The 27,958-nt window shown below is 40.6% G+C and overlaps 1 protein-coding gene across 2 annotated transcripts in view; it reads right to left on the minus strand.

The window, feature by feature from the left end:
* The window catches only part of mast1a (microtubule associated serine/threonine kinase 1a), an 82,044-nt gene that overhangs the window by 36,748 nt on the left and 17,338 nt on the right, over positions 1–27,958 (minus strand). Inside the window, exons 1-4 of one of the 2 annotated variants that reach the window (XM_026170687.2) lie at positions 20,464–21,479; positions 1,406–1,494; positions 691–766; positions 98–170 (exon numbers count right to left, since the gene is read on the minus strand). In XM_026170687.2, the coding sequence (XP_026026472.2) occupies positions 98–170; positions 691–766; positions 1,406–1,494; positions 20,464–20,483 (258 nt within the window). In that variant the 5' untranslated portion in view covers positions 20,484–21,479. Of the gene's footprint in view, positions 1–97; positions 171–690; positions 767–1,405; positions 1,495–20,463; positions 21,480–27,958 lie in introns of those variants that run through there. The other variant, XM_026170685.2, reaches the window with a different exon arrangement.

Below are 27,958 nucleotides of genomic sequence, written 5' to 3' on the forward strand. Positions count from 1 at the left end.
GCATTAAATACATTAACCAGACAAAGAAATTCCAGCAATGATCACATTAAACTGCAGGAATGATAATCAAAGAGTTCGATCTTCTGCTGAAACCTACCGTTGAGCTGGGTGTGTTGGTGCCATATCCTGAGGAAGGCAAAGAAGCCAAAGACCATCTGCGACCATCGGCCCTGAGAAAAGAAATGAAAAACAAAAGTGAAAAACAGGAAAGCATATGTTAGACACAAAGGGAACCAAAAACTGTTTTTCTCTACAACTTTTAACAGCCAAAATTCAAAATGTCAGTTTCTATTTTTGTTCCTCCAAACAGGACAATTGGCTGTTATACCGGAGCAATTCTGCCACCTTCACTGCCTTTCAATCTATCCAATTACACTTTCACTCCTTTCATCCCTCTCTTCCCTGAGGCCTCCTCCGGCTGTCCCGGAGTCTGACACTTCCCCTGAGTGAGTGATGAGGGGGGACTCGTTTGGGCAAAGTCCAGGCACTTCGCCTGATTCATGTCGGCCTGTTGTCACGCCTCAGTCACACAGACCCAGGACAAAGCTGCAACTCCATTTTACACGTGTGTGTGCGACTGAGTGGGTGTGTTCCCTGAAGGATTTCACTGTGTGTTTGTGTGCGTGTGTCTCAGAATAATCCTAACAGCAGTCAAGCTCCAATATTTTGCACAAAAGAAGTGATGCCAACCTTCGAGAAGAGGCAAAGGAGAAGTGGGCAGGTCCGCTTGGTGAGAAGTTGCGCGGGCTGTCCAACGGACTGCTTCCTAATAAGATACATATGGAGAAAAAACAGTTTAAAAAAAAAAACAGACGCTCTGGGTTACTGGGCAGGGTAATAAACTAAAATACATTCTGTTTGTGGCTGTTTTACATTAAAAGTCAGTTGGTTTTGTTCACTTCCTAGAATATTCAGAATAACTGTGTCAAAAGCTTTAGGAAATGTGCATCTCATTTCTAATCCCTCTGCTTATAAACATATGGGTCCATGTTTGCATGAGCGGGTTCTTGGATGTTTTTCTGCTCCTGCATGCAGATGCAATGAGACAGCCATGGGGATATTTTACAGCTTTCTACTGATCAACCTGACAGGATACACAGCCAATGCAAGCAAGCTGCAGACTGCATGCAAATGCAGAAAGAGTCAACAGAAAAAATATAATGACAATCCTTTGGCTGGTGTAAAAACAGTGAATGTAAATTTTGTTTTATTTTCAAACTTTGCACCTCATATAATTTTTCTTTTTTTCTTTTTATTTCAAATTTTCAACAATTTATTTTGGCTTTCATAGCAGATAATTGAGATGCTAAGAAACAAGCGGTGGGACAGACTGATATGATGTTCAGGAAAGGCAGCTGGAATCAAACTGGGAATGTGGTAAAACATATACATCGGGCATACTGACCTATGTGTCCGGGCAGTGGTGAGTGCGGTCGTGGCAGGGTGGGGGAGGTACTGGTCAGGATGAGGCTTTTCCGGTTACTGGTTCTGCAACTACAAACGTAAACAAGAACAAAGAACACCTCAGTATTTGTCTTCATTAGATCAATTAACAGCTGACAGCCCAAACGACTCAGGGAGCCCCAGGTTAATGAATACACTCGCCGAGCTTGGCCGTGCGCTTACATGACAGCCCAAATAACTCTATAGCCTGCAGTTAAATATTTGTGTGCACAAGTGTGCATGCTGTTTATCTTGAGTACACTATGTCATTCTGTGTGTGCATGTGCCAGAACATAATAGAGGATTTTATTGACATCTGCAGGTCCACAGGGGAGTGCGACAAAGCAAGACAGATTTTAATTTCCTCAAGGTCCAGCTGCATGATGGCTGCCGCTGTGAAATATAAAGGCTAGATTGATGGAGGGCAGGAACGAAGACAGGGAGGAAAAGAAGGAACAGGGAGGGCAGGTATAGACCATAATGAAGGAACGAAGTTATTGAACCATAAAGACTACACATGCTGCCGCCACTAGAGGTGCCGCTGTGCAGTTTGATGGAGAGTGCACAAGGGTCATTGTTTTATGTAACAGCTCATAAAGAGGGAAGAGGAATTTTCAGGTGCTCTTTTCCTGTAAGGATTGCTCGCAGGGCTTTAATGTCTCTGTGTGTGAGTCACATTAGTGCCCGTCAGAGCAGATTTTAGAAAGCAGCACCGAATCTGACAATCAACACAAGTTTGCTTCTTATTGCATCAGCTAGCATGCTGCTCTACATCTGTGCAGAAAGTAAAAAACAATCACAGCATTTACACCCAGGAGTAAAGAAAAAAAAACCCAAACATGGTCACACAACACACAAACCCTGTAATCTATAATCTACATCCCAGTCTTAGAGTTCCTCCCTACCTCCCTCATCTCTATCCTCTTTTTAAATGCAAATCTTCAGCGCTTGTTTCTAGCAGTCTGAGAAGTCTAACTGGCAGGATTTCATTGGTGGCAGTGCGCCTCTGTGGGTGCCAGCTGAGGGAGAGCTTGTACTCAGTGTTGCAGAACAGAAGACAAGCACATTGAAATATTTAAGGGGAATGCATTAGCTTTGGACAGAGGGCTAGAAGTGGCTTAACACCATACTTTGCTTCAACTCTCTTAAAACGAGAACAGAGGAAGGGGGAAGGGTAGCAGAGGAAGGAATAAAAAAAAAGGCACAGAAGACTCGAGTGCACATTTCCTTGAACCTGTTTGAAACTCACTTTCATTTCCCTTCCTCTTTTTTCCTAGAGGCATGAAAAATCCACATTCTCACTGCTCCTCTTTCTCAAAACGCTGAATCGCTGGAGCGTACACCACTCAAGCTTCACTTCAGAACACGTTCTCAGCTTTTGATTCATGATTCATCGTATCTACAGGAGAAACACTCTATCAGTGACTCGTTAAATGGGAGTGATTCACTTTCAGGTCTAGTACCTAATGTTGCAAACCACATAATACTGGGAAGGAGCATTAATTCTACCTGCCTCCTTTTTGCGACTTTCCTCCTATTCTCTATTATCCCCAGTCACAACAAATGGTGTCACCATATTCTGATATCTCCATTCATGCCCAGATCCATATTGCTTTCTCCTTCTCCCAAATTAACTCTCTAAATGATGAATAATTGAAATGTGTGACGTCAGGAAAAGTCATTCTCTCCCCTAACTCCCCTTTAAGGCAATACAAGGTTGACTAAACTATTAAAAGCAGAATGAAAACCCTACAAAGGCAAAGCCATCTAATCTTCCTGTGGAGTTGAGAGCCTCTTTGCATTACAACATTATCTTAAATGAAATGCTTCAAAAGGGTATCTTGCCCTAAGCATTTGTACTGTAGCAAAGGTTAAATAGGAGCTCTGCTCTTTATTCTATACTCCAACTGCCAGTCACACCAGTAAAGGTCACCGTAAGAGCCCTGCTACTTCAATTCTGTTAAAACTAAGTGGAGCACATATGACAGACACAGTGGGGGAAAGGGGGGGCGGGTCGTAAAACCATCCTACCGTGGTGGTTGTATATTCCACTGTTTGTTTTTTTTGAGATCTCTTTCAGTGTACCTTTCTAACATTTACCAAGAAGTCCTGTTTTTAACAAAACCAGCATGAACACACATTTACAAAAGCTTTTACAAAACTGAAACCATCGACCTAGCTCAGTGCCTTGCAACCTACTGCAACCTGGTTTGTTTGGGTTACTGTTGTTAGACAGACTTACATACAGAGGCCAAATCAGTCACACATCAAAAGAAAGCCTCATAAAGTGCTTTAGTGCTCCTCGGCATAAAGAACCGCATTCTAGCATCAAACTTGATGCAGCATAATTAGGAATTTGAGTACATAACAGTAAAGACTATACAAAAAATGAAATAACACAAATTAAATAGCATTGCAATATTGTATATTACATTGCATTGTTCTAATATATACAGTGGGGCAAAAAAGTATTTAGTCAGCCACCGATTGTTCAAGTTCCCCCACCTAAAATGATGACAGAGGTCAGTAATTTGCACCAGAGGTACACTTCAACTGTGAGAGACAGAATGTGAAAAATAAAATCCATGAATCCACATGGTAGGATTTGTAAAGAATTTATTCGTAAATTAGGGTGGAAAATAAGTATTTGGTCAATAACAAAAATACAACTCAATACTTTGTAACATAACCTTTGTTGGCAATAACAGAGGTCAAACGTTTACTATAGGTCTTTACCAGGTTTGCACACACAGTAGCTGGTATTTTGGCCCATTCCTCCATGCAGATCTTCTCGAGAGCAGTGATGTTTTGGGGCTGTCGCCGAGCAACACGGACTTTCAACTCCCACCACAGATTTTCTATGGGGTTGAGGTCTGGAGACTGGCTAGGCCACTCCAGGACTTTCAAATGCTTCTTACGGAGCCACTCCTTTGTTGCCCGGGCGGTGTGTTTTGGATCATTGTCATGTTGGAAGACCCAGCCTCGTTTCATCTTCAAAGTTCTCACTGATGGAAGGAGGTTTTGGCTCAAAATCTCACGATACATGGCCCCATTCATTCTGTCCTTAACACGGATCAGTCGTCCTGTCCCCTTGGCAGAAAAACAGCCCCATAGCATGATGTTTCCACCCCCATGCTTCACAGTAGGTATGGTGTTCTTGGGATGCAACTCAGTATTCTTCTTCCTCCAAACACGACGAGTTGAGTTTATACCAAAAAGTTCTACTTTGGTTTCATCTGACCACATGACATTCTCCCAATCCTCTGCTGTATCATCCATGTGCTCTCTGGCAAACTTCAGACGGGCCTGGACATGCACTGGCTTCAGCAGCGGAACACGTCTGGCACTGCGGGATTTGATTCCCTGCCGTTGTAGTGTGTTACTGATGGTGACCTTTGTTACTTTGGTCCCAGCTCTCTGCAGGTCATTCACCAGGTCCGCCCGTGTGGTTCTGGGATCTTTGCTCACCGTTCTCATGATCATTTTGACCCCACGCGATGAGATCTTGCGTGGAGCCCCAGATCGAGGGAGATTATCAGTGGTCTTGTATGTCTTCCATTTTCTGATGATTGCTCCCACAGTTGATTTTTTCACACCAAGCTGCTTGCCTATTGTAGATTCACTCTTCCCTGTCTGGTGCAGGTCTACAATACTTTTCCTGGTGTCCTTCGAAAGCTCTTTGGTCTTGGCCATGGCGGAGTTTGGAGTCTGACTGTTTGAGGCTGTGGACAGGTGTCTTTTATACAGATGATGAGTTCAAACAGGTGCCATTCATACAGGTAACGAGTGGGGGACAGAAAAGCTTCTTACAGAAGACGTTACAGGTCTGTGAGAGCCAGAGATTTTCCTTGTTTGAGGTGACCAAATACTTATTTTCCACCCTAATTTACGAATAAATTCTTTACAAATCCTACCATGTGAATTCATGGATTTTTTTTTCACATTCTGTCTCTCACAGTTGAAGTGTACCTCTGGTGCAAATTACTGACCTCTGTCATCATTTTAAGTGGGGGAACTTGCACAATCGGTGGCTGACTAAATACTTTTTTGCCCCACTGTATATAACATTGCATAATATATTTTCCTTTTTTGTTTACAGTTCATAAAAATATTGTTTGTTTTGTATAATTATGTGTGCACACACGATTTCCAGCTTTCCTGTGCTTGTATTTTAAGTTTAAACAACATATGAATGAAAATACTGGCAGTCACCAGCGCTGCCGCACAGCCTCCTGCTAGATGAATCTATGGCATAAATGTGAAAATTGGAAAGGGGAAATCTTTGATTTATTTTGTTCACAAGATTTTCAGAAAACTTGACCTCTAACCTCGACCCTGAGGTCGAGGTCACAGAGGTCACCATATATTGATCATCAACAGGTGTATAGCAGCATTTGTAAATTTTTCCTCAGCTTACGTGTTTATGTTCTCTTAACAAAACGCCTGTTTCTGTTTGTTGGATGTCTACTATATTGTCTCTCTGGCCACTTTATCAGTTTTAGCAGCGACTCTGATAATTAGGGGTGCGACGATACACAAAATTCACGGTTTGGTTCGGTTCGATACTTTGGTCTCACGGTTCGATATTTTTTCGATACAAAAAAATGTTCATGCTTTTTTAATTTGTTAAATTTGCCATGTTGCAACGAGCTTAGCTTCTGTCTTGCTAGCTTGCGCTGCGCTCAGTGGATCTGCGCTCGACAGTGCAGCCTAGGCGGAGTAGTCGAACGCAGATCCACTGAGCTCTCAACACAGACAGCATCGTCAGAAGAAAAGTTGATAAAATAAATAAAAAAAATTTGTATTGTTCGATACATATGCATACCGAACCGAAAGCACCGTATTGAACAGTTCAATATCGATACGAGTATCGTTGCACCCCTACTGATAATTTGTTGTGATCCAGACTCAAGAAAGTGCTGGAAACATTCCTCGGACATTTCGGGCCATAGTGACACGATACTACTCAGATGCTGCAGATGTGTTGGCCTTAAATTTTTGATGTATTGTTTAAACACTGTTCATTATACCACCAGAGCAACCTGAGCCGTTGATTCCAGCTAGGATGGTTTTACCGCAGATTCTGACCGTTTCATCTAAATGTTGCAGCACAAATTGCAACTCATCAGATCAAGCAACACTTTTCTAATCTTCTATTCTCCAATTTTGTTGCGCATGTGTAATAGCGGTTTCAGAGTCCCATTATTAGAGGTGGGTGTGGTCTCCTGCTGCTGCGGCCCACTTACTTTACTGCATGTTTTGTGTTCAGAGATGCACTTCTGCATGCCTTAGCTGTAACAACTGGTTATTTGAGTAAGAGCTGTCTTTTTATCAGCTCAAAGCATTTCGGCAATTCTCCTTTAACCTCTGGCATCAACAAAGCCATGTGATTGGCTGATTATTTATCTGCCCTAATGTGTGTTTGAACAGGTATATCTGTGGTTCCTTTTTTACTAAAACTACAATTTTAAGAGGAAATGGGAATGTGATGAGGTAAGACATGAAACAGTATTAAAACTGAAACAGTCAAAACACAGAAAAAAAATCAGTCCTCGTGGATAATTAGCCGATGAACCAAAAACATTACAGTTTGCTCATTGCTGTATCTGGCGCACATTTCTGTCTCTTATTGTCTATATGTGTTAGAATGAATATGTTTGTATCTTGGACTGTTACTTTGATAAAACTTCATGTGGTTCACTTGATATTTTAAAGTCAAATTATAAATTCACCAATCAATTCCTATTAGCTGCAGCCCCAGTTATTATGTGTGACATCGTGGGGAGTGAATCGGTACAAAAAGGCTCACTAATGTAGCTATAGTTGCTCTGTTTTATGGGTATGCACACTCTATAAAAACTGTGTATTTACACCATTGTCCCTTCTCTAAGTGAGTACCAATAAGATCATTTAAGAAAGCTCATTAACTGTAAAATCCAATCATGTTCACCCTATATCCCTTCCTGATAATTAGTAGCAGTCAGTGAGGAATATAGGCGCTATAGGCGGCTGTTGGGGCTTCTGACTAACACGCCGTGGATACACTTCACTGGGAAAGCAAAGGAGATAAGAGAACTGGGAAAGCTGGTGTGTGTGGTAATGTGACTTTAAGTCACTCCGTCACGGTTATAGCCGTGCAGCCTGAGCTCATCTTCTTTCAGTCTGGTTAAGAAGATGTTAGTATGTGTGTGTGTTTGTGTGTCTCTGTGTGTATGTGTGGGAGAAACGTAGACGCAGTTAATACGCTGTACACTGCCGTCTTTGGATCATAAATCTGCCTCTAGTTTAGTAGTCAAATACAAACAGTTTACAGTTTGTCAGTTTACAGCCAAACAGTCCTGCAATACATCATCTGCCAGCTTCTCTGTTTTCAGGCTGACGGTGATATTTGGGCTCATTCAGTCATCCGTCTCATGGATGCATGAATTTTAAACATAAGAGGCTGAAGCGTCACTAAAAACAAGACTCTTTCCTTTTAAAATATTCAAACCACTTCAGATCAGATTAGGCCAATCAAGAGAAAATTCTCTCGATCCATACAGAAGAAAGACGAAGAGAAACTGGGGGGGGGGGGGGGGTTGTACAATGTTACCATAGCAACAGATTTAGAGTCACACTCATGAGAAGCAAACGGCGTCATCTACAACTGTTTGGTTTTAACCAGAGCGCGCAGCAAGAAAAGAGACAGCTTGTATTAAATTAAATAATTAAGGTGAGTACGAGACTGAATCAGCTCTAACCTACAAAAAAATGTGGAAAAAGATTTCACCCGGCAGTGAACCTCAGTACTGAGAACCAGAGTCTGCTCACACAACAGAGCCAATGAGCATTTGTGTGTTTTTCTCGTGAATGCCAGTTTTTTAATCCATCATAATCCATTGTGTAATCCATCATGCAGACTCAATCTGTGTGTGACAGAGGGCTAGTGGCGAGGCGGGAGGTTAGTGTCAATCAGGCGGCGTGTAATTCACTGGGGTCAGCGGTGCATGCTGCCATTGTGTGGGCCTCTGTGGACGGCGACCAGAGCTGACGAGAAAGCTGCGAGTGTGACGCTACTTTTAATATGGGAGGTAGAAGTAAAGTGTGTCTGCGTGACATTGTCATCTCTGTCAAAGCATAGCACATACATGTTTTTGTTGTTTTTTTGCTTCTAGGTATAGTCTAAAGAAACATCTCGAGCATGAAGAAGAGGTGGACATACTTGTTAAATGTTAAGGCTTTTCTTAACTGCTCAACAAATTAAGGCTGGGGAGCTGGCATGTATCCCAGCTATCATATGGGTATCATAGGAAGGGTACACCATCTCAGAGCATTCACTTTCTAAATAAGAGATGTTCTTGATTCCACTGGCCAGCAGGGGGTGACTCCTCTGCTTGCAAAAATAAGTTTGACTATGTAGAAGAAACGATCGAAGTGATCGCAATTCTTACTTCGTTTATAACATCGGTGCCAACTTTTACTACTGACTTTATGGTCTTGATCACAAGTGTGAAGTCTTTGTTAATACAAAGTTCCATTGGTTTTGTAAATGATGGTTTCCTTTAGAGTAAAACAGAAGTTAAAAAGAGTAAGAAATAGGGTGTGGTTCCCTCTGGAGTGAGAAGTTGCAGAAGCTACAATGTGAGCGTGCTGTACTCTTTGATTACAGTCAGAGCCACTGCTAGCTAGCCACATCATCAAAACATGGGAAGCAAGCCAAGCTCAAGAATTCATAACGTGTAGTGTCACTGTGCTACTTCCATCTTTTATATACAGGCAATCATCTTGTAATATTAGCTGATTTTCCTACAAAATCTGCTGTTAATATTAATCAGTGACAAAGAGCAATTTTAACATGAGATTAATGCTGAGTGCAGATTAAACAGTCAACAAACGGAGCCCTGAGGTGCAATTTATATGCAATACGCTGGAGACATAGCACACGCCATCCAGGTTTGTAGCAGAAACTATCAAACATCCTCAGCAATGACAAGCTTCTGCTTCATTCACGTCCCCGTCAACTACTTCTAACTAACAAGAACATGGTAATAAGCCACTTAAGGGAAACTTAACTCAACAATGTGATTATACAGAAGTTAAATACCACATACCACAAATATACATGTAGACAGCCAACAACCCCTGCCTGTGTCCCAATCTCCCAGTGATGAAACCCAGTGCTGTAAGTGGTTATGATGCTCTGGTCAGCTCACTGCGAGGGGGTCAAAGGTTAAATCTGTGGTAATGACTCGTGCAGAAGCTTTGACGAGCAATTATCCCCCTACAGGCATCTGGCTGGCATAGGGCCATTAGTATCTTACACACAAACACACCATGGAGAAAAACACAGGGTCAGTCCCCATAACACCGACCAAAAATTCAATAAACTGAAAATAAAAATGATGCAAACAATAACACATGGATGTGGGGGATTAAATCTGGGATATTTAACGCAATGCTGGGGCTGATATAGTCTCTCTCTGGAAGGATAAACAACCTGTTTTTAAATCAGCACAGATGTGACGTATATTGTAAGCTTCACCCCGAAGGCAAATTTGGGTTAATTAAAATCCAGATCTTCATATGTGATAATGTAGTATGCCTTAAAGTAAGAACTGGGAGCTGAGAACATAACGGTATTGGAACAACCGTGAAAACCACGAAACCTCAGGAAACACAGGAAGTGATGCAAATGTGGCTGTGAAGAAGCGATTCTTAAGAAAGGGAAATGAGGAGAAAAGCCTCAGGTATCCCAAATTAAACACAACAGTGACTGTCTATAGCACACTGGAGCCTCTGTCATGGTTTAGGGATGTGATGTTGGGGATCTTGTCAGAATTGATGGGATTCAAAAAGAGCTTTGAATGTATTTCGAAAATCTAGAAGAATTATTCCTGAAAACTAAAGAAATTACAAGAAAGTTTGCCTAAGAGGTTCAGCCTCTGAGGTTATCAAACACTGACTTTCAAGCTCATTAAAATGGTACAAACTCTGTTTTGGGGTTATTTTGTACATTTCAATAAAACGCTCCAACTTTGTCCCATTTTGCTAGCAACACATTAACAACTGAAGGGTGACTCATGACTTTTCGACAAACTGTACTAGTTTGAGATATGAAAACACTTAGGTTATGAAACACTTAGGTTTCTTTTCTCATTGATATCATAAAAGATTTCAGCTGTCTGACCACATTATAGTCAGACAGCTGAGCACACTAATTACAACAAATGGTCACTGATACAAACCCAGCAGCTCCGTATTAAATACAATCAATTAAAGGACAGCAGATTCTGAATGAACAGCCTAACAGTGCATGATGAGGGGTTTACCTGTCATAGGCTAACATGTGCATGCAAATAGAAAATCAGTCATGGTCCACCGGCGTACACACAACACCCACACGCACGCACACACACACATGGAATGGAAACACACACGTTTTTACCTACGTCCATTTCACCATCCATCAGATGGGTGTGAGCGAGCGCCTGTGCATGCTTAATGTGCTTTACCTTGCTGATTATTAACTCTCTCTCTCTCTCTCTCTCTGTGTGTGCGTGTGTGTGTGTGTTGTCTATCAGTCAGTGGTGTCATCTTCTGCCCTAAGTGCTGACTCACAGGGCACACAGGACACAAGACCTTTTCGATGGGTACACCATCGATCCATCCAGTCTCACTTCCTGTCAGGTGACATTCTCTGTCTCTTGCCAGGACCTCTTAAAATAGAGTGCATATTTACAACTGTGGGAAAAGGGCTGTACCTTATAAAATGCTGCCCCTTTAAGAGGCTGGTCCTTGTTAGTGCATCCTCTGTTCTTACAGGCACATTGTGAAACGGTCACTGAGACCTGGATCGATCCCAAACTTGGGAAAGTGTCCAAATCAAGCCATGTGGGCAGATTTTTTGAGCATTGGACATCTAGATGGAGACTGAGAGAATGAATGAGTGATTCTGACAGGCAGCAGATGAAATAAAACAGGTGATGCAAAAAAAAAAAAAAAAGACAAAAGCAGAAAAGATAAATGATGATGAAGAAAACAGGAGAGCAACAACAGGACTGTCTGGATGTCAGGAGTTGCTGCAGGGGTTAGTCACATGGCCTTCTTGTTGCTATGCCATGTAGCACAGAGAGACATAAATAGAGGCTTTTGGTGTTATTCCTCATGAGAGACTAACCGAGGGGAAAGCGTGACAAAGCCGGACAAAAAAGTAACACCCATAGCTTCACCATTGTACAAGGCAGAAAAGAAAAGGCTATTTAAAAAATGACAAATAGAAGAAGAGGATTGAATAAAAGAGGTCACAGGAAAAATTTCAGCATGTCAAAAAACTATTTTGGAAATTTATGAAAAAGGGACAATGCTCACTTGTTACTAGGAGTTGCTGCCAATTCATTACTTAATACATTGCTGTGTTTTTTTTAAACCTAGCTGTTTATGCAGCTGTTGATGGTATAAGAAAGTTGGCTAACAGACAGTGAGGCTGACTGTTTAATTTGGTGACCGGTCTGCTGAAAACTTGTCATTCAGACTGACTTACTGGTTGAACTTGTGACTGACCATGTGGGTAGCCGATAGAGGAGACTGACAGAGTGCATTAACAATGAATAACGAAGGGATCGTGAACTCTACAAAAGCTTATGACTCAATTTTTAGCATTTTGTAAATGATTGCAAGTAGTTCCCATGAATGTCTGGCCACAGATTGAGCGTACAGCACCTTTAACATTTGCATGACCACTTTCAATTGGAAGGCGATTGCACAGACTGACTGCAATTACTCTGAGATCAGTTGGTGAAGGTTTGAAAATAACTGAAGTCTAATTGATAAATGCAGGCAGATTGTAAACATGCTGCAATCAATCTGAGTGAGTCTGTGCTGACAAGTGCAACTTCCCTGCGACATGTCTCTTTGCAAAAAGAGACTTAACTCTGGTGTATGGTCGTATACTATATAAAACCATGCCTTTCACCTGTGCTTTTTTTTGTTAGATCACTGTCCTGCAGCAACTATGTCACTATTTTGGTTTGAAATGTAAAAGGATCTTGTTGGACTTGTTGGATGTGAAATTCTGTTTAATGTTTCTATGTACAGTATGTAGACAGCAGAGGTCTTTTGATTTTTACCAATTTTTCACTGTTATACATTGTATTATTACAAACAGATTTGACCCTGATCCCACTGATTTCCCTACTGTTTGCAGCAATAAAGGTGATACAAAAAAGGTCACAGAGGAGATCGTATCACAACATGGTTAGAAGCAGCCAAGTACTCTACAGATGGGTTATTCAACCTGGTATGCATGTAAACCTGGTATCTAGGTTGCATTTTTTTTTTTAAAGTTAAACATCTTTTGGGAAATCTGTTCAGATTTTAGATTAATAGCTCAGCTGCAATATCTACAGATCCCCTGATCTCAATCCCAACCCAAATCAGCTGATCTCCACCCCACCTCTTCATCTTTATGTGTCTGACTTAATCAGTGTCATTTCTGTTAACATGGATGCCCTCTCTGCGCTGGGGTCTTGCTGCTGCTCTGCCTTTGGCTTTCCATGGAACGATGGAGAGTTGCCAGCAGAGAGCTACACGCCAAAAATAAGTTACTGTGGATGGAACTAATTTCCTTTTAGCTGTAGTTGTTCTGGACTGCTTTAATTCATTGTTAGGTGTTAATTGAAAGATGCCTATAAGTCTTGTTTTGTTGTGTACTGAGTATACACAAAGATCAGTAATTAGCTTAGCTTAGCATAAAGAACATAAATTAAGGTTGGTTGAGGAATGACGGTATATTAAGCTGTACCGAAATCTTCACCGGTTCTTGGAACAAAACCTGGACGCCTCACCAAGTTCACACGTGTTTGTTTGCTAAAAAGTATCAAAGTGTCTGTTTAATCAAATCAACATGGACACGTCACACCAATCACAGCTAATAAAAGACTAATTTAAAGGCTGCAGCGCACACTGCTAATTGATTGTGGTTACAACCTTGTGAACCTTCGTGAAAGGTTCTTTCCTATCAAGAGAAAACTCAAGTTGGATTAGATTTCTTAACTTAATTTTTATAACTACTTAAAAAAGACAGCTCACATTATCACAGAAGCAGCAGCACAGCACAGCTTTCTGTGTATTATGAAAAAAGTATGATGACACAACATGGCATTCAAAGATTCACTGGTCTCAAAGCAGTGCCTCAGTCAGGGCCGAGCTCATAAATATGACAAATAAATAAATAAAGTACTGGGTACAATAAAAATCCAGACATCTATTTCAGTCACATCATTCCCTCTATAGATGAAGGTGTTGTCAGATGTCCTGTTAAGGTGTGGAAGTGTATCCTCAGGCAGAGTGATGCAGCAGGAAGTTGCGGTAGTGCGAAGAGCTATCTGGCTCTTTCTGCATGTGTCTATCAGGCCTTTCATTTGCTGGTTTCCTGTTTGTCTGCATTACTCTCTCCACATTGCGTTGATAGCTGTGTCAGCTGTCTGCAGAGACTGCATGTGGAGACCCGAGAAGTGCTCTGAATCACTGCAACAACGGCATTTCACTTTGTTCCCTTCGTGACCTCATTCACAGCAAATGATCCGTAGCCACCACCTCATAAAGAATAAAACCCTTCCATGAGTGAGCAGCACTCGTTTGCGTTAGTAGGGAGTCTCATGTCTAGCACACATTAGAAATCACGTGATTATGGGTAATGCATGTGAGTTCACAAGAAAGCAAAGGCACAACATCTCTTGGAGATAGCAGTGGGGAGATTAACTCAGTGTTCCAAGACAGAAAAATGACTCAACTATAAATGAAACCATTTTGACATTTTCTTATCAGATATGTGACAACGCTGTTACCACAAGATGATTTAGTGCTAGGAAGTATAGATGTGCCTTTACAAAAACAAAGCTGTTCTCAGTTTGCATTTCTTTCTACAGTCGCGAAGTTTGAACCACTGTCAAAATTACTGTGCATATAGAGATCATCAAGTGCTCTGTTCTCTGTCTGTAGTTAAGTGTGCATCACAGTGTACCAAGAAATACTGTGGCCATCAGCATGAATACAAGGCAGAATGGACCTCTGGCCTCAAAAAGGCATTTTCACCCCGAGAACTGCAGGTCACTGGATATTATCTCCTTTTTTGGACCCTTTCTGCAAACTCTAGAGATGCTTCTGTGGGAAAGTCCCAGTAGATCAGCAGTTTCTGAAATACTCAGACCAGATCATCTGACAACAACAATCATACAATGTTGAAAGTCACTTAAACTACCTTTCACCCCGATTCTGAAGCTCAGTTTAAACTTCAACAGGTCGTCTCAACCATGTTGTATTGAATGTCTGCCATGTGACAAGCTGATTGTCAAAATCTATTAATTCACATTTTTATTACTTTTAAGTTGTTGTTTGTTTTTTTTATAAATACACCAAATCATGCATACTGCAATCACATCTTTCCAAACATATTTAGTTTTTGTAATCACAAGCGAGTCAAGAGCAGAGACAACTTCTCTTTCTCACATTCATAAAACCCACCCACAATCTTATGATTATTAAGACAAAATTTGAATAATCAAGCAATCGCCTTAGTCCTACTGTTCGGTACAATATGAGGGCGTTATGTTAAGTTCGTAAGTGAAGTACTGCTGCAGTCATCAAAAGATGCTTAAAATGTTACAGAAGTAACATTTTATATGAAAATCCAGGCTGATCATGTTACCTTTAACCAGAGATGGGCACGCGTTACTGTAATCTGATTACTTTTTCAAGTAACGAGTAAAGTAAGGGATTACTATTGCAAAAACGGTAATTAGATTACCGTTACTTTCCCGTAGTAACGCTGCGTTACTGCGTTACTAAAACCGTGATTTTTTGCGAGAATGTCTCACGACAGTGACGTAAGCGAGTGCGCTGTTAGTGACAACAGCTGTGTGCAGATCAACAATGGATCATATATGGAGTGCAGGAGAGAGTATGAGCGTGCAGCGTTTAAAGCGTGGAAGTACTGACCTTATTTTAAGTTTGATTCCATAAAAAGTGACAAAAACATTAGTGTCCATCGTGCGTGGGAAGAAAACTTCTTTTTACAGCAAAAAAAACCCCTAAACTTCCAAGCAAGCACTGAGTGCGCAACCACATAATGGGAAACTCACAGAGAAACTCGCGGATTCTTCAACTGACCGCGGCACACCTGCACCAGGGTAAACCTCCGCCTACCGCAGTCCTGCTTTACAGGTGAAAATAGAGCAACAGGACCGCTGAGTCTTTGACTTTATTTATTTTCTGCTGTGTTTTACTTGCATCTATTTGAAATAGTGAGTGTAAACACAAAAAATATTTTATTTTATGTGCTGGAATGTGCAGAAAATAGGTTTAAATGTTAAACTAATTTATTCAAGTCAGAGAATGTTGCATAAAGTTAAAAGATTAAAACTAATAAAACAAGTTAAAAAAAGAGACTTTTCCATTTGATTACATTTTGTATGATGGATTATGTAGAAAAAGTAGAATTGGGCTGAAAGATCTATCGCTTTATCACCTCTTCAGGTTGTAAATCGTGTTTTTAAAAAGTAACTAAGTAACTAAGTAATTAATTACTTTTGAAAATAAGTAATCAGTAAAGTAACGGGATTACTTTTTTGGGGAAGTAATCAGTAATTAGTTACTGATTACTTTTTTCAAGTAACTTGACCAACACTGCCTTTAACACATTTAACTAATTATTTAACTAAGGTTACGATATATGACTGTGGTAACAAGCATTGCAACATATGTTTTATGGATGTAAATGATAAACAAACACAAAAACAATATCACTCTGACAAAATAAGACAGACTTTTGCACTAGTGCGCCATATCTATTCATATTTACTGAAAACATCATCCACTTTAAACCTTATTTCACATACCTCATGGAGAAAGCGACTCTAATATGTGTCTGAAATCTCAGTAAATTGCTGATAAATAGACATCAACTTGTTTTGTGTTAAACTAATTTGACACAAATATTTTCTGTTTGCAAGATCAAAATGAGCTCAGTGTTCTTGGTCAACTCTAATAAGAGTTTTCAATAACTCTGCATGTAAGAAATTTATACTGAATAAAATAACGGACACTAGCTGCTCAGTTAATTTCAAAGCTTTCTTTGTGCTGAATAATAAAGATGAACTTAAGAAAATGTATCTTTATCTAAAAATGTCTTATCAGAAGATTCAGGTTTGATATCATGCAGTTCAGGTTTGCCAGGCTGTCATCCAGCTCAGGGGTCTATATGATAAGTTGTGTTATAATGTCATCGCAATATCAGAGTTGAACCAAAAACAGTCTGTGTGTTTTGGTCCAGGCTAGCCTGAACACCAGCCAGTAACAGATGGTGCTGTCACGGTACAAACAACAGGCATACAGCACGGAGAAGAGAATCCATGTTCGATGCTGAACATTTTCTTTACTACCTTTCTCTGCACAGCTATTTCAATAAAAAACAGCAGAGCAATAAAGCTGCTCAAACACCAAATGACAGACCCAGGTTTTATGCATCTGCTGCTGCAAAGTGCAGATAAGCAGGTTCCTGTTTTTAACCTCATACATGAACACTGTGCTGACAAAAATATCTGAAAAAGGACCATTATTTTGTAGCATCTAAAAGCCATAACACCACTGAGTATGTGCTCAAGCAGATAATTGTGGAACCTACTTATGTCTGGGTATCAGGTCCATCAACATAATGTATGCTCTATTGAAGCTGAGAGTTTCTTGTTGCAGAGACCACAACAACATCTGCACATATCAGATTGGTACAATGGAACTAGTATTTACAATATTTAATGAAGTTAGATTAGAGTAGCAACATGTAATAAAGCCTGCAGTTTGGTGCCCAGTTAGTAAAGAGGAAGATTCAGCTAACAGGAAAACTAAATACTAATGATCGCTCCTTCTGAGTCACAGTCTTTCCTTTGCGTTGCAAATGAAAAATAAACATTAACACCTGCATGTGAGTGGGATGAAACGTCATGAGTTGACCTGATCATGAGTGGGTTCATTGGTACACTGCATGATGTCCAAAATGAATATATATATATATATACAGTATGTGAGAGAGAGGTAAGGTCTCTGGCAAGAAAGCCATTAAGACTTCCTTCACTTGTTTGTCATCCAGTTTGAATCTTTTAATTCTCCTTTTGTTTCCCTGCCTTTCTTTCAGGATCTCAAAATCCAGAGCAACAAACCTCCAGAGTTTACCTTTAGATGGTGAAATCAAGTAAGACAGAATGAAGCAGACAAGGACTCAGACTCTATTGTCAGGGGCTGCACTTAAACGTACACTGAGACTCTGCTTCAGGCTCTGCCTTTCCTCCCACCCCACTCTCCTTCTTCCTGCTGCTGTCTCGTGCCTCCTGTTCTCTTTCTTACTCACACACTTTTACTGTCTTCCTCTAGCTCAATCTGTTTGGAGTGGACACAAAGCATTATCTCTCTTAATTGCCACAGTCGGCCAAGAAACCCCACACACAAACACACACACAAAAGAAAGAGAAAGGAAGATAATTAAAAAACGCAGATTAAGAGAGGAAGCAGGGATGATATTTATAACACAGAACCTGGGACGGGTGAATGTTTTTCAGTGCTCGTGCTGATACAATAATTGAGTCTCAACACTTTTACAAAATCAGTATGCATAACAGGGATGTCACCAGAACTTATGATACCTTTGTTAATAAAATTATGAAAATGTGATAAAGCTTTATTTTTTTAAGATGTAAATATCACAGGTAGCACATACATATATTCCTTTTTGTAACAGGATTGATACCAACAGTGCAATCACACAACAGCAGCACTGTAGACAGGCAGACACACAGCCCCTCCCATCACTAGCAGCTGAACACCAGAACAGCAGCACAACAAACGTCTTAAAGAACAACACTGTGGCGAGAGGTCAGTAAAGCTCCCATTTAAACAGTTATCATAAATATTAACCTGGCTGTTGCACACACTAACGTTATGTGTTTAACTAGTAGCAATGACCCACATTAGCAGTCTGCTAAGTTATGGTTAAGGTAGCGGCTAACGGCTAGCGGCTATGGCTAATAATAAAATAATGTCACTGTTGGGGCTAGGCAGCAAATATTATCAGTCCTGACCATCTGTAAGGTTAATAGACAGTCTGTTCACCAGGTTTCAGCCAGCAAACATCACTGAAACCTAGACGTCCTGTCTCTGGTCAAAAGTGGCAAAAACTGAACTGTAAATGGACAGATGTTGATGTTGTTTCGATCTAGAATAGAGGGTAAGTCATACGTGTCTTACAAAGTGAAAAATATAGATCAGGTCATTACAAAGAAGGAATGAAATACATTTTTTAAAAACAAATGTGGCTAGCACACTGTTCTGGACAATGTCATATCCACGTACACTGATTAGCATAACCAAAACCTTCTTTTACAAAACACAGCATTTTATATTTTAGTCTAAAATATTATTTTATTCTAATCAATAACGAGATTGTCCCAGACTGAAGCAGGTAAAAGTTCACCAACAAGTACACAGAAAAAGTGGCAGTCTGCCTTAACTCTTTGTGATCACTAATGAAAATGTGGTGCCAACTCACCAGAAGCACAGGAGACAAACAGGGCTGGAGCTGAATACATTTGCACGGAACATCATTGTTCTAACTCTTATTTTTAAAAATGCCTTTTGTTTTTTTTTCCCCTTTTCAGCATTTTCCTGGATATTGGCATCGGATTTGAAAATACAGTACTGTAAAAACCCTAAAGCAAAATTATGTTTAATAAACATGTTTTCTGCAAGATCTCTGTCGAAATTAAACTTAAGAACTGGCAAATTATTTGTTTGCATCTTAGCAAAGAATAAGAAAACACGATTATGAATCTAACCAGGCATCTGATGCCAACAGTACTTGACAGCTTTCCATATTTAGTGCTGCAGACAGTGCCAGGTCAGTGCCAGCAAACATAAAAACTCGAACGGTCAGAAAATTAATCAATAACAACTTTCATGAATGACTAATTGCCAAGACAAAAACAAGCCAAAAACGAGCACAGGATCACTGGATTCATATTGATGTAAATTCATACTGCGGTGGATCTGTATTGCTATTTTACAGTCATCTGTGTAAATATAGACACGAGTTCAGATCATACAGGGAATTCAAACAGACATATACAGTCTCCCAAATAAACACATTTTCTCTAAGCCACATACAGTAAGTGGGGTGGCTTTACTCCTGTTCACATACAGCACATGGAGAGGGACAGTGAAGAGTCCGACTAATGCCCCTGAGATGACATGAGATGAGAACAATTAATCACAGTGGAGACCGGCGAGGAGGGGATAATGGGGGAGGAAAAAAGACACAATGAAAAAAGATAGATGGAGGATGCTGGGGACAGAGAATAAAGGAAAGAGAGAAGGTGGAGGAGAGGGAGAGAAGTGAAGAGGAAGGCAGGAGCTTTGCCAGGCAGCCAGCACTCTAGTACTGCCCACTGCTGGCTCTCTGCTACACAAGCACTCCCTGGACACTGGAAATGCTTTCACTTCATAAAGCTATCTCTGACACGCAGGCTACTAAACAAGCACACACATACCTTCCAGAGTGAGTGTGCCAGACAGAGCCCACCTAACAACCCATAATCTAAAGCATGTGCAACTCTAAAATACAAATAACAAGTCTTATGCTGGACTGTATTGTAAAATAGAGATGAGCACACATAAGGAGTGTATAAGCAAACAAATGATGCATTTATAAAAACCCTCCTGCCATATACCTGTCACATATAAAAACATGCTGTGTGCACAGAAGCACATTATACGCACACATATGTATGCCAAAAAACAAACACACAAGTACACACACCATATTGCTGAAGCTAAATGGAGACAGGGAGACAACTGTGAGACAGCATGACAGTTGGCAGGGACAACGGACACATCATGGAAAAACACAACAACCTCCTCCGATGAATCAACACATACTAACAACAGCAGGGCACCACACCGGTCACAAAGACTGCACGTTGACATATTGCTGGCGTTTACCTTTTTGTGCGTCGAAACATGTTGGTAGCGGCAGAGGCTGTGTTGGCAGATGAACATGAGAGCAGCTGAGCCTCCACACGTACACACACCGAAATAAACTCTCTCACACACACACACAGGCTCGCGCTCAGTCAAGAAGCAGCGATTACGCTCCACGCTGGCATGTCAGCTTCCTCTGGCCAGTTAAAAACACACACACACACATTCTCTCTTTGATGTCTGTACACGTGAGCATGCCTACAGGAGTGTGTGCAAGGGAGAGAAGAGGGATTTGGAAAGGTCATCTGTGTTACAGATGAAGAAAATGAGAATTTAAGTTGGAAAAAAAGGAGAGACGGGGAGAGAGAGGAGACAGGGGGAACAGGCTGCCGAGCATCCCTCTCGGAAGGAGAGAGGATTGTGGAGCTGTTTTCAAGGGTATCGTGCCAAGCCAGGAAGTGTACAGCGACAGAGCAAAAGGGGGAGGGGGGGGGGCACCAAAGAGAGTGAGAGAGAGAGAGAAAAGGGAGGAGGAGAACGAGATAAAGGGAAGGGGTATATGCTGTATGAATGAGAGAAAGAAAGAAACAGCATGTGGGGGGAACGCAAGTGAGAGTGCAAGAATAACAGAGTGAAAGCCAATCAGAGGTGGAGAGATGAGGGGGGCAGTGAACTGGAGACTAATGTGAATGACAAGAGAGACACAGAGAGAGGCAGAGAAAGAAAGAGAGGAGGGACACTGCAATGTGATTTTCATGTGTTATTTTGTGTGTTTTTGTGTATGCTACAGCTTACACATGAGCACCACCAGACAGGGAATGACATCATTTAAAAAACAGACCATTCAAGGACAATGATGTTATATTTTTCTTTCTCTCTTTTCTGCCCCATGTACTGATGCCAACATTAACTGCCCTCTGTGTTTGTATAGTTTGCTTTAAATATTATATTATCATTATATTGTATTATCGTCAAGGGCAGCAGAGTGACACAGTGGTTAGATTTGTTGCCTCACAGCAAGAAGGTCCTGGGTTTGAATCCACTGGCTGACTGTGTGGAGTTTTTACAGTCCAAAGACATTCATGTTAGGTTAGTTGGCCATAGTGAATGACTGTCTGTTTTCTATGTGTTAACCCTGTGATAGACTGCCAACCTGTGCCATGTGTACAATTATGATAGCTGGGATAGGATCCAAATGGATGGATGGTATTAATGTATGTAGGTTTCATGATAAACAACAACTACTAACATGTTTATTTTTTGATAATATTATCAAGCCTTGTAGTGCAAAATCTACTTGCATTAACACAAGAATTAGAAGAAAGCTTTTTACAGTAACATTCAGGCTGGTTAGATAGCTGACAGTAAATTATGAAGCAATTTGTTTTTTAATCTTAAAATCACAATATTTTCCTAATTGTTATTACTTGCTTTCATTGCCTGACCCTAACCACAAATGTGTTGTCTCCCAGTCTGCTCATAGATCATCAAAAGGTGATGCTTCATTAATTCAGTCAATCAAAAATGGCCTCTGAAGCTCTGTTACTACAACTAAACTAGGTCAGGTTTGCAGTAATGTAATATTAGATATTCTAGGAGCCATCATTGCTTACTGCCTACGATACACACGTGCATTTAGTCAGAAAATTTTGACACCAATACTCTGGGTTTTTAATAAAACACTAAGTACTTTCTTGCTTTGCAGAGGCAGGTGATAAAAAGTCAAAATAATTACTGGTGTTCATGTGCAATGCAATGGTATGGGGAGCTCTATAACACAGAGGACCTACCAGGCGTTTTGCTACACTACAATACTTATTTAACAGTAGGATAAATTTATCCTTAGATCTTCTGTTAGATTTATTGGGATAATCAGAAAATATATGCAAACTCATCCCTTAAAAATATTTCTTTAAGCCAGTTATTGGTTGGTATGTTGCCTTTTTTCTATTTTTAGTTACTCCCACATGCATTGTTCTACTGCTGGAAATTAGTACTTATCTGCAGATGCAGATGGGGAAGTGAGAAATTACTGAAAAACAACAGTTGTGATCATAAGTTTAAATACACTCATTGTGGGCAGAATTTTCTGTAATCCACACGGGTTCAAAAGTAAACATACAGGCTCAAATATATCCATACACTCACTTAAATCCTTTAGTAATTTGTGCTAAATGTTTTACAGGGTCTTTTAACTTATCAAGGTCAGGGTCTATTAATGTATAGTTATTGATCATGATTGAGTAGAGTTGGTTTTTTTCGAGGTCTGAAAGAGGACCTTAACTGTAAATGTCAGTTGGGAGGAGATTGGTTAGGATGTTCAGGGACCGGCAAGGCTCAAGCCTGCCATGAACTGAAAACTGCAGGAATACCAGTATCACAGTGACACAGTGAGTTTTACATCACCATGTACTGGGAGGTTGGCACTTAAAAAATAAGCCTCTGCTCCAAAATCAAGACCTTCAAGCTTGACTGAAATTTGCGGCAGCCCACATGCACAAGCCAAATGCCTTCTGGAGAAAACTTTTATGGTCAGATGATACAAAGACTGAGCTGTTTGGCCACAATAACAAGACGTATGTTTGAAGGAGTAAACGTGAGGCTTTAAAACCTAAGAACATTGTACCAACTGTCAAGGATAGTGGTGCTAGCAAAATGCTCTGGAGCGTTGCTGCCAGTGGTAGTGATACATTGTACAAAGTGGATGGAATAATGAAGAATTGGAAGAAGGACTACCTCCAAATTCAACATCTAAAAGGCTGAAACCTGGACATATTCGGGGGTTCCAGCAGGACAATGATCAAAAGAACTTTTGGAATGGCCTTTCCACAGCGCTGACCTCCTCTAACCCTGTTAAAATTTTGTGGACTATGGTTAAAATTTGAGTCTTTCCTAGCAAACCAAACAAATTTAAATTAATTCTACCAATTCTGATAAGAAAAGCAGTCAAATGTCCAGCCATAGAACGGTAGAAGTTTTTGATGGTTACCAAAAGCAATCAAGATGACCAAGATGTAATTTGCTAAGGGAAATTTAACCAAATATAAGAAAATCAAAAATAAGCTTGTTCACCCAGTTCTTACTTTTTAAGTCATTAAAGATGTATGCGGCTCAGTCATTCCACCCTGTAAAAAGAACAGCTCAAAGAAATCATTAAAAGCCCTAAATCCCCATGATATTCATGCCCATGATGACAGCGTGTAAACTTCTGACCACAGCTATATGCCAGCCTTTTACTTTAATGCATGCATATAGAAACACACTGACACAGTTATGTTTTTTTTTCTAAAATATGAAATGCCAGATTGGATGAGCTCTGGCACTTGTCTCTTTGTCCTAGATATCACAGGAGCTGCTCTGCAATGCCCAACCACGAGAGATGTCATTTCTGTGTGTGTGTGCATATATGTACGCCCTTCCTCCCTCCCTCCCTCCCTCCCTCCCTTTGAAACAAATCCACCAAATGTTAAAGCTGACGTGGGGTGACAGTTGCACAGTAGTGCTGAGGGGAGTAATTCAATAATGGATGCCGTCTCTAATGTGGGAGTCTGGGTGGATAAAATATACATGGGAGAGAAGAGAAGGAGAGAAGGGGAGGAAGTGGGAGGAGGGCGGTGATATCATTGAAACACAGCGGGGGTCACAGAGAGAAGGATGGGTGGCATGATATCATATAGAAGACAAGGTGGGTGTTTCCGTGTTTCCGTGTTTTCTTGTTGGTGACCCGCCTGTCCTTCAATTTATTTTCTGCATAAACTGTCAGTCATTACACCCACTGCCCAACACGACACGCATGTAAAGAAAACCCAAAAGCAGCACCAGCTGTGAGCCTCCAGCTCTCCAGCATCATCTTCATGTCATGCTGTGACATCTGCCACCCTTCCACACAGGTCAAAGGTCACGGACAAAATACATCCAATGACAGCCGCTGGAGACACACATACATGATTCACATAAGAGCGCACACAAACACGCATGGCCAAACCGAGTCTAACAGTAAACTGCAATAAACGTGGATACAGACGCACATTAACTACCCCTGGCATGTATAAGCTAACAGTGTCAGACTACTGCTAGCAGACATTACCTCTGCTCAGAGTAAGATGTATACAGAATACTAAACAGAGAAGTACACGCAATAAAAAAAATGAAGTTAATAATAATTTTTTTTTAAACTGAGCTCTATGGGGAGAATTAATACCATGCTTCATATTTATAACCCCCTAAACGACCAGGACAGGCAGTACAACAATAACAGTTTACATGACAAACTGACATGTGAGCGAGCTAGGCGATTCACATTCAACTCATGCACAGCAAAAGTGGGCGAGCTGAAAATAAGCAGGGGAGGGAGGAAGGCATGGCTACATCGATTTCAGAAAATTTTCAAGGATTTCAACACTTGAAGCAATGACAGCAAAGAGTTAGCATATAGAGGAAAATTACACTGTCCTCCAGGTTCAAAGGTATTTGCCGGCTGCATGTTGAGCAGAAGGCAAATTTCCAAATTCTCCCTGATTTTGTGGAAGGCTTTTAACAGCAGGAGCAGCAGCAAAAGAGAGGACACAGCCAAAAAGTAAAGAGCAATTAAGACGGATGGGAGGAATAAAACAATGCTTCTGATTTTTAAGAACACCAAAATTTTTATTATATTGGCTTCCAGTATATAAATCTAGATTTAAAAATAAAAATACTCGTTTAGTTCTATTCTTATGTTGCATTCCAAGGACAAAAGAATCAATGATAAACCAGCAAAAAGTGGGGAACTTGGTTTCAGCACCATGGACAGAGACTCGCACGTCGTTTAAGCTTCTTTTATACATACATATATTTCATATTTTAACCAACATAGCTGTCAAATGTGAAGGGGTTTCACACGTTTGTGCCACACCGCGAGCCATTTTAATTGGTTCTGTCAAACCTCCAAACTTCATTCTATCCCATTCACTCCTACACTTCACAGAAAGCACCTAACTTAAGCAGAGTTTCCTTTCAGTATGAAAAGTCAGTCATATTTTTGTGAAGCTGACTCTGGATTCGATAGCTTTAACGTGGGACATTATGAAGGAATTCCCATTAATCATTTCATTCAAAGGCACAACTACAGCAAAGTGTTAGTGGGTCTTTTTCTTATAGTTTTCAAGTTATAATCTTGATGAAGTCATGTACAAAATGAGTCATACACTGCAGCCAACTCAACCAACATTTTTTGTGTTTGCAATATGAATGTTACTTAAACTTAAAACACAATGAGCGTCAGGCAACCTAAAATTATACAGAGACTCTTATTTTCTATTATTTATAAGCCGTTTCTTTCTTGTATTTTTTTCTCTCACAATGGGCATCGGACATACCCAGGGAAGTGTGAGTCATGCTGATTCTAAAAATATCTGCTTCGTGTTTTTTTTCTTCATCTGCAGCCAGGAGCCAGTCAAGACAAACCGAACTTAAACTAAAACAAAACCTTAAAATAAAATAAAAGTGGGCGTAAATTTAATTCTGAAATATTAAGCGGTGTGCATAAATATTAACTGGATAAGCATTTAATTTTTAATATTGGGAAGTCAATATACACTCATGGTCACTTCATTAGGTACACCTGTTCAACTGCTTGTTAATGCAAATGTAGAATCAGCGAATCACATGGCAGGAACTCAGTCAACCTGCTGAAATTCAAACATCAGAATGGGGAAGAAAGGCTATTTAAGTGACACTGACCGTGACATGGTTTTTGATGCCAGACCGGCTGGTTGGAGTATATCATTTGATTTAAAGGGATTTTCCAACACGACCATGTCTGGAGTTTATAGATCAAAGAAAAATATCCAGTGAGTGGCAGTTGTCTGAGTGAAAATGCCTTGCTCATGTCAGATGTCTGGGGATAATGGCCGGACTGCTTCGAGCTGATAAGAAGGCAACAGTAAACCAAATAACCACAATCAACCAGAAATACCAACTGAGCATCGTTTAAGATGCTACCAGAAAATTGTTGCTCATCTTCTGATGGCTTCTTCCAGCAGGATACCACATCAAGTTGCAAAGCTCAAATCATCTCAAACTGGTTTCTTGAGCTCTCTGTACTCAAATGGCCCAATAGAGCCCCTTTGGGATGTGGTGGAATGGGAGATTCCCAACAAATGTGCAGCAAATGTGTGATGCTATCATGTCAAGATGGACCAAAATCTCTGAGGATTGTTTCCAGCACCTTGTTGAATCTTTGTCACAAAGAATTAGAGACAGCTCTGAAGTTTAATGGGTGTCAAACCCATTACTGGCAAAGGATATATGCGTACCTCAGCTTAGGTACGTGACTCTTTTCTTTTCACCTCATTGTTGCCAACCTACAATAAAGCACTTTGTGCAGAATCTATGGACACGTTCTGCTTTGCAGTTAAGGTCTTGCTCTCCCTCTGCAGACAGCTCTCTCTCCCTTTCTGTGCTCCGTTCACTAAGAGATGAATCAGCCAACCGGGGCACCCAGACTGAGGCTATGAAGAGAAAATGGTAAGAGACATTCTGTTGCTCTGAATATTTCTCTGAGAATAAATCTCAGCACAGCCTTTATCTTTACCGTATGTGTAAGGTGATTTTTGTAAGTCCTTATTTCAGTCATGTTTAAGAGCTTCGTTAACTATGTCAGGGTGCTCTTCACTGTCTGATGCCTTACTTAACCAACTGTAAGGGCTTCTTGCTATGTTTGTGTTTGTCTGCACTGGGTTCACCACGGGTGGCAGTGTAGCACAGCCTGGCAGGGGAAACGTATAAGGGGCACAGGTGTAGCAGAGTGACTAATCATGCTTGGATGACGAGGAGATGACACAGTTTTCACCGATTGTTACGCTTGAACGCTCACAGTTTTAGGATAGCCACACCAGCTATGGTGTCGTCATGCAGGGTTGTTTTGTTTTGGTGACACACCAACTGTAAGTTTGCAACAGCAGATATTATATTGGTAATTCAATAAACAAGCAGTTCTCCCACCACAAGGTAAGTAACTAAACATTTGACAGCTTAAGTCCTAGGCTGCTCTGCTCTCTTTTCTCAACCCTCAGACCCCTCTCATCCACACGGGGCATTGAGGTCACAGCACGGTGCTCCTGCTGCTGATCTTTCATTGCACAGCTCAGTGGTGCAACAGATTGAACCAGCAGAGAAGCTCCATGAGTGAAAAAGCTCCTGCAAAGCTGAAACATGCTGCAGTCAGTAGATGAGGCTCCCACTACACAATAACATCATTTGACCATGACTTCTTGTAATAAAGCTGAAATGGTTCCAAGTCTTTAAAAAATATGATTCCTTCTTCATTTTTCAACAGTATCCCATTCAAGTCAGACAACTGTGCCCAAAGGAATTGCAAAATAGCAGTATATTGTAGCAAAGCACATTAAATGCTCTTTCCTTAATACCTTGCAGATAATTATCGTACTTTTCACACCAGGATCTCACAAAATTCCAGATATTCCACAAGGCAAGAAAAAAACTCACATCACACACAGCCATACAACCAACATTACAA

Source organism: Astatotilapia calliptera, chromosome 6 (genome assembly GCF_964374335.1).
Source record: "Astatotilapia calliptera chromosome 6, fAstCal68.1, whole genome shotgun sequence".
Taxonomy (NCBI): Eukaryota; Metazoa; Chordata; class Actinopteri; order Cichliformes; family Cichlidae; genus Astatotilapia; species Astatotilapia calliptera.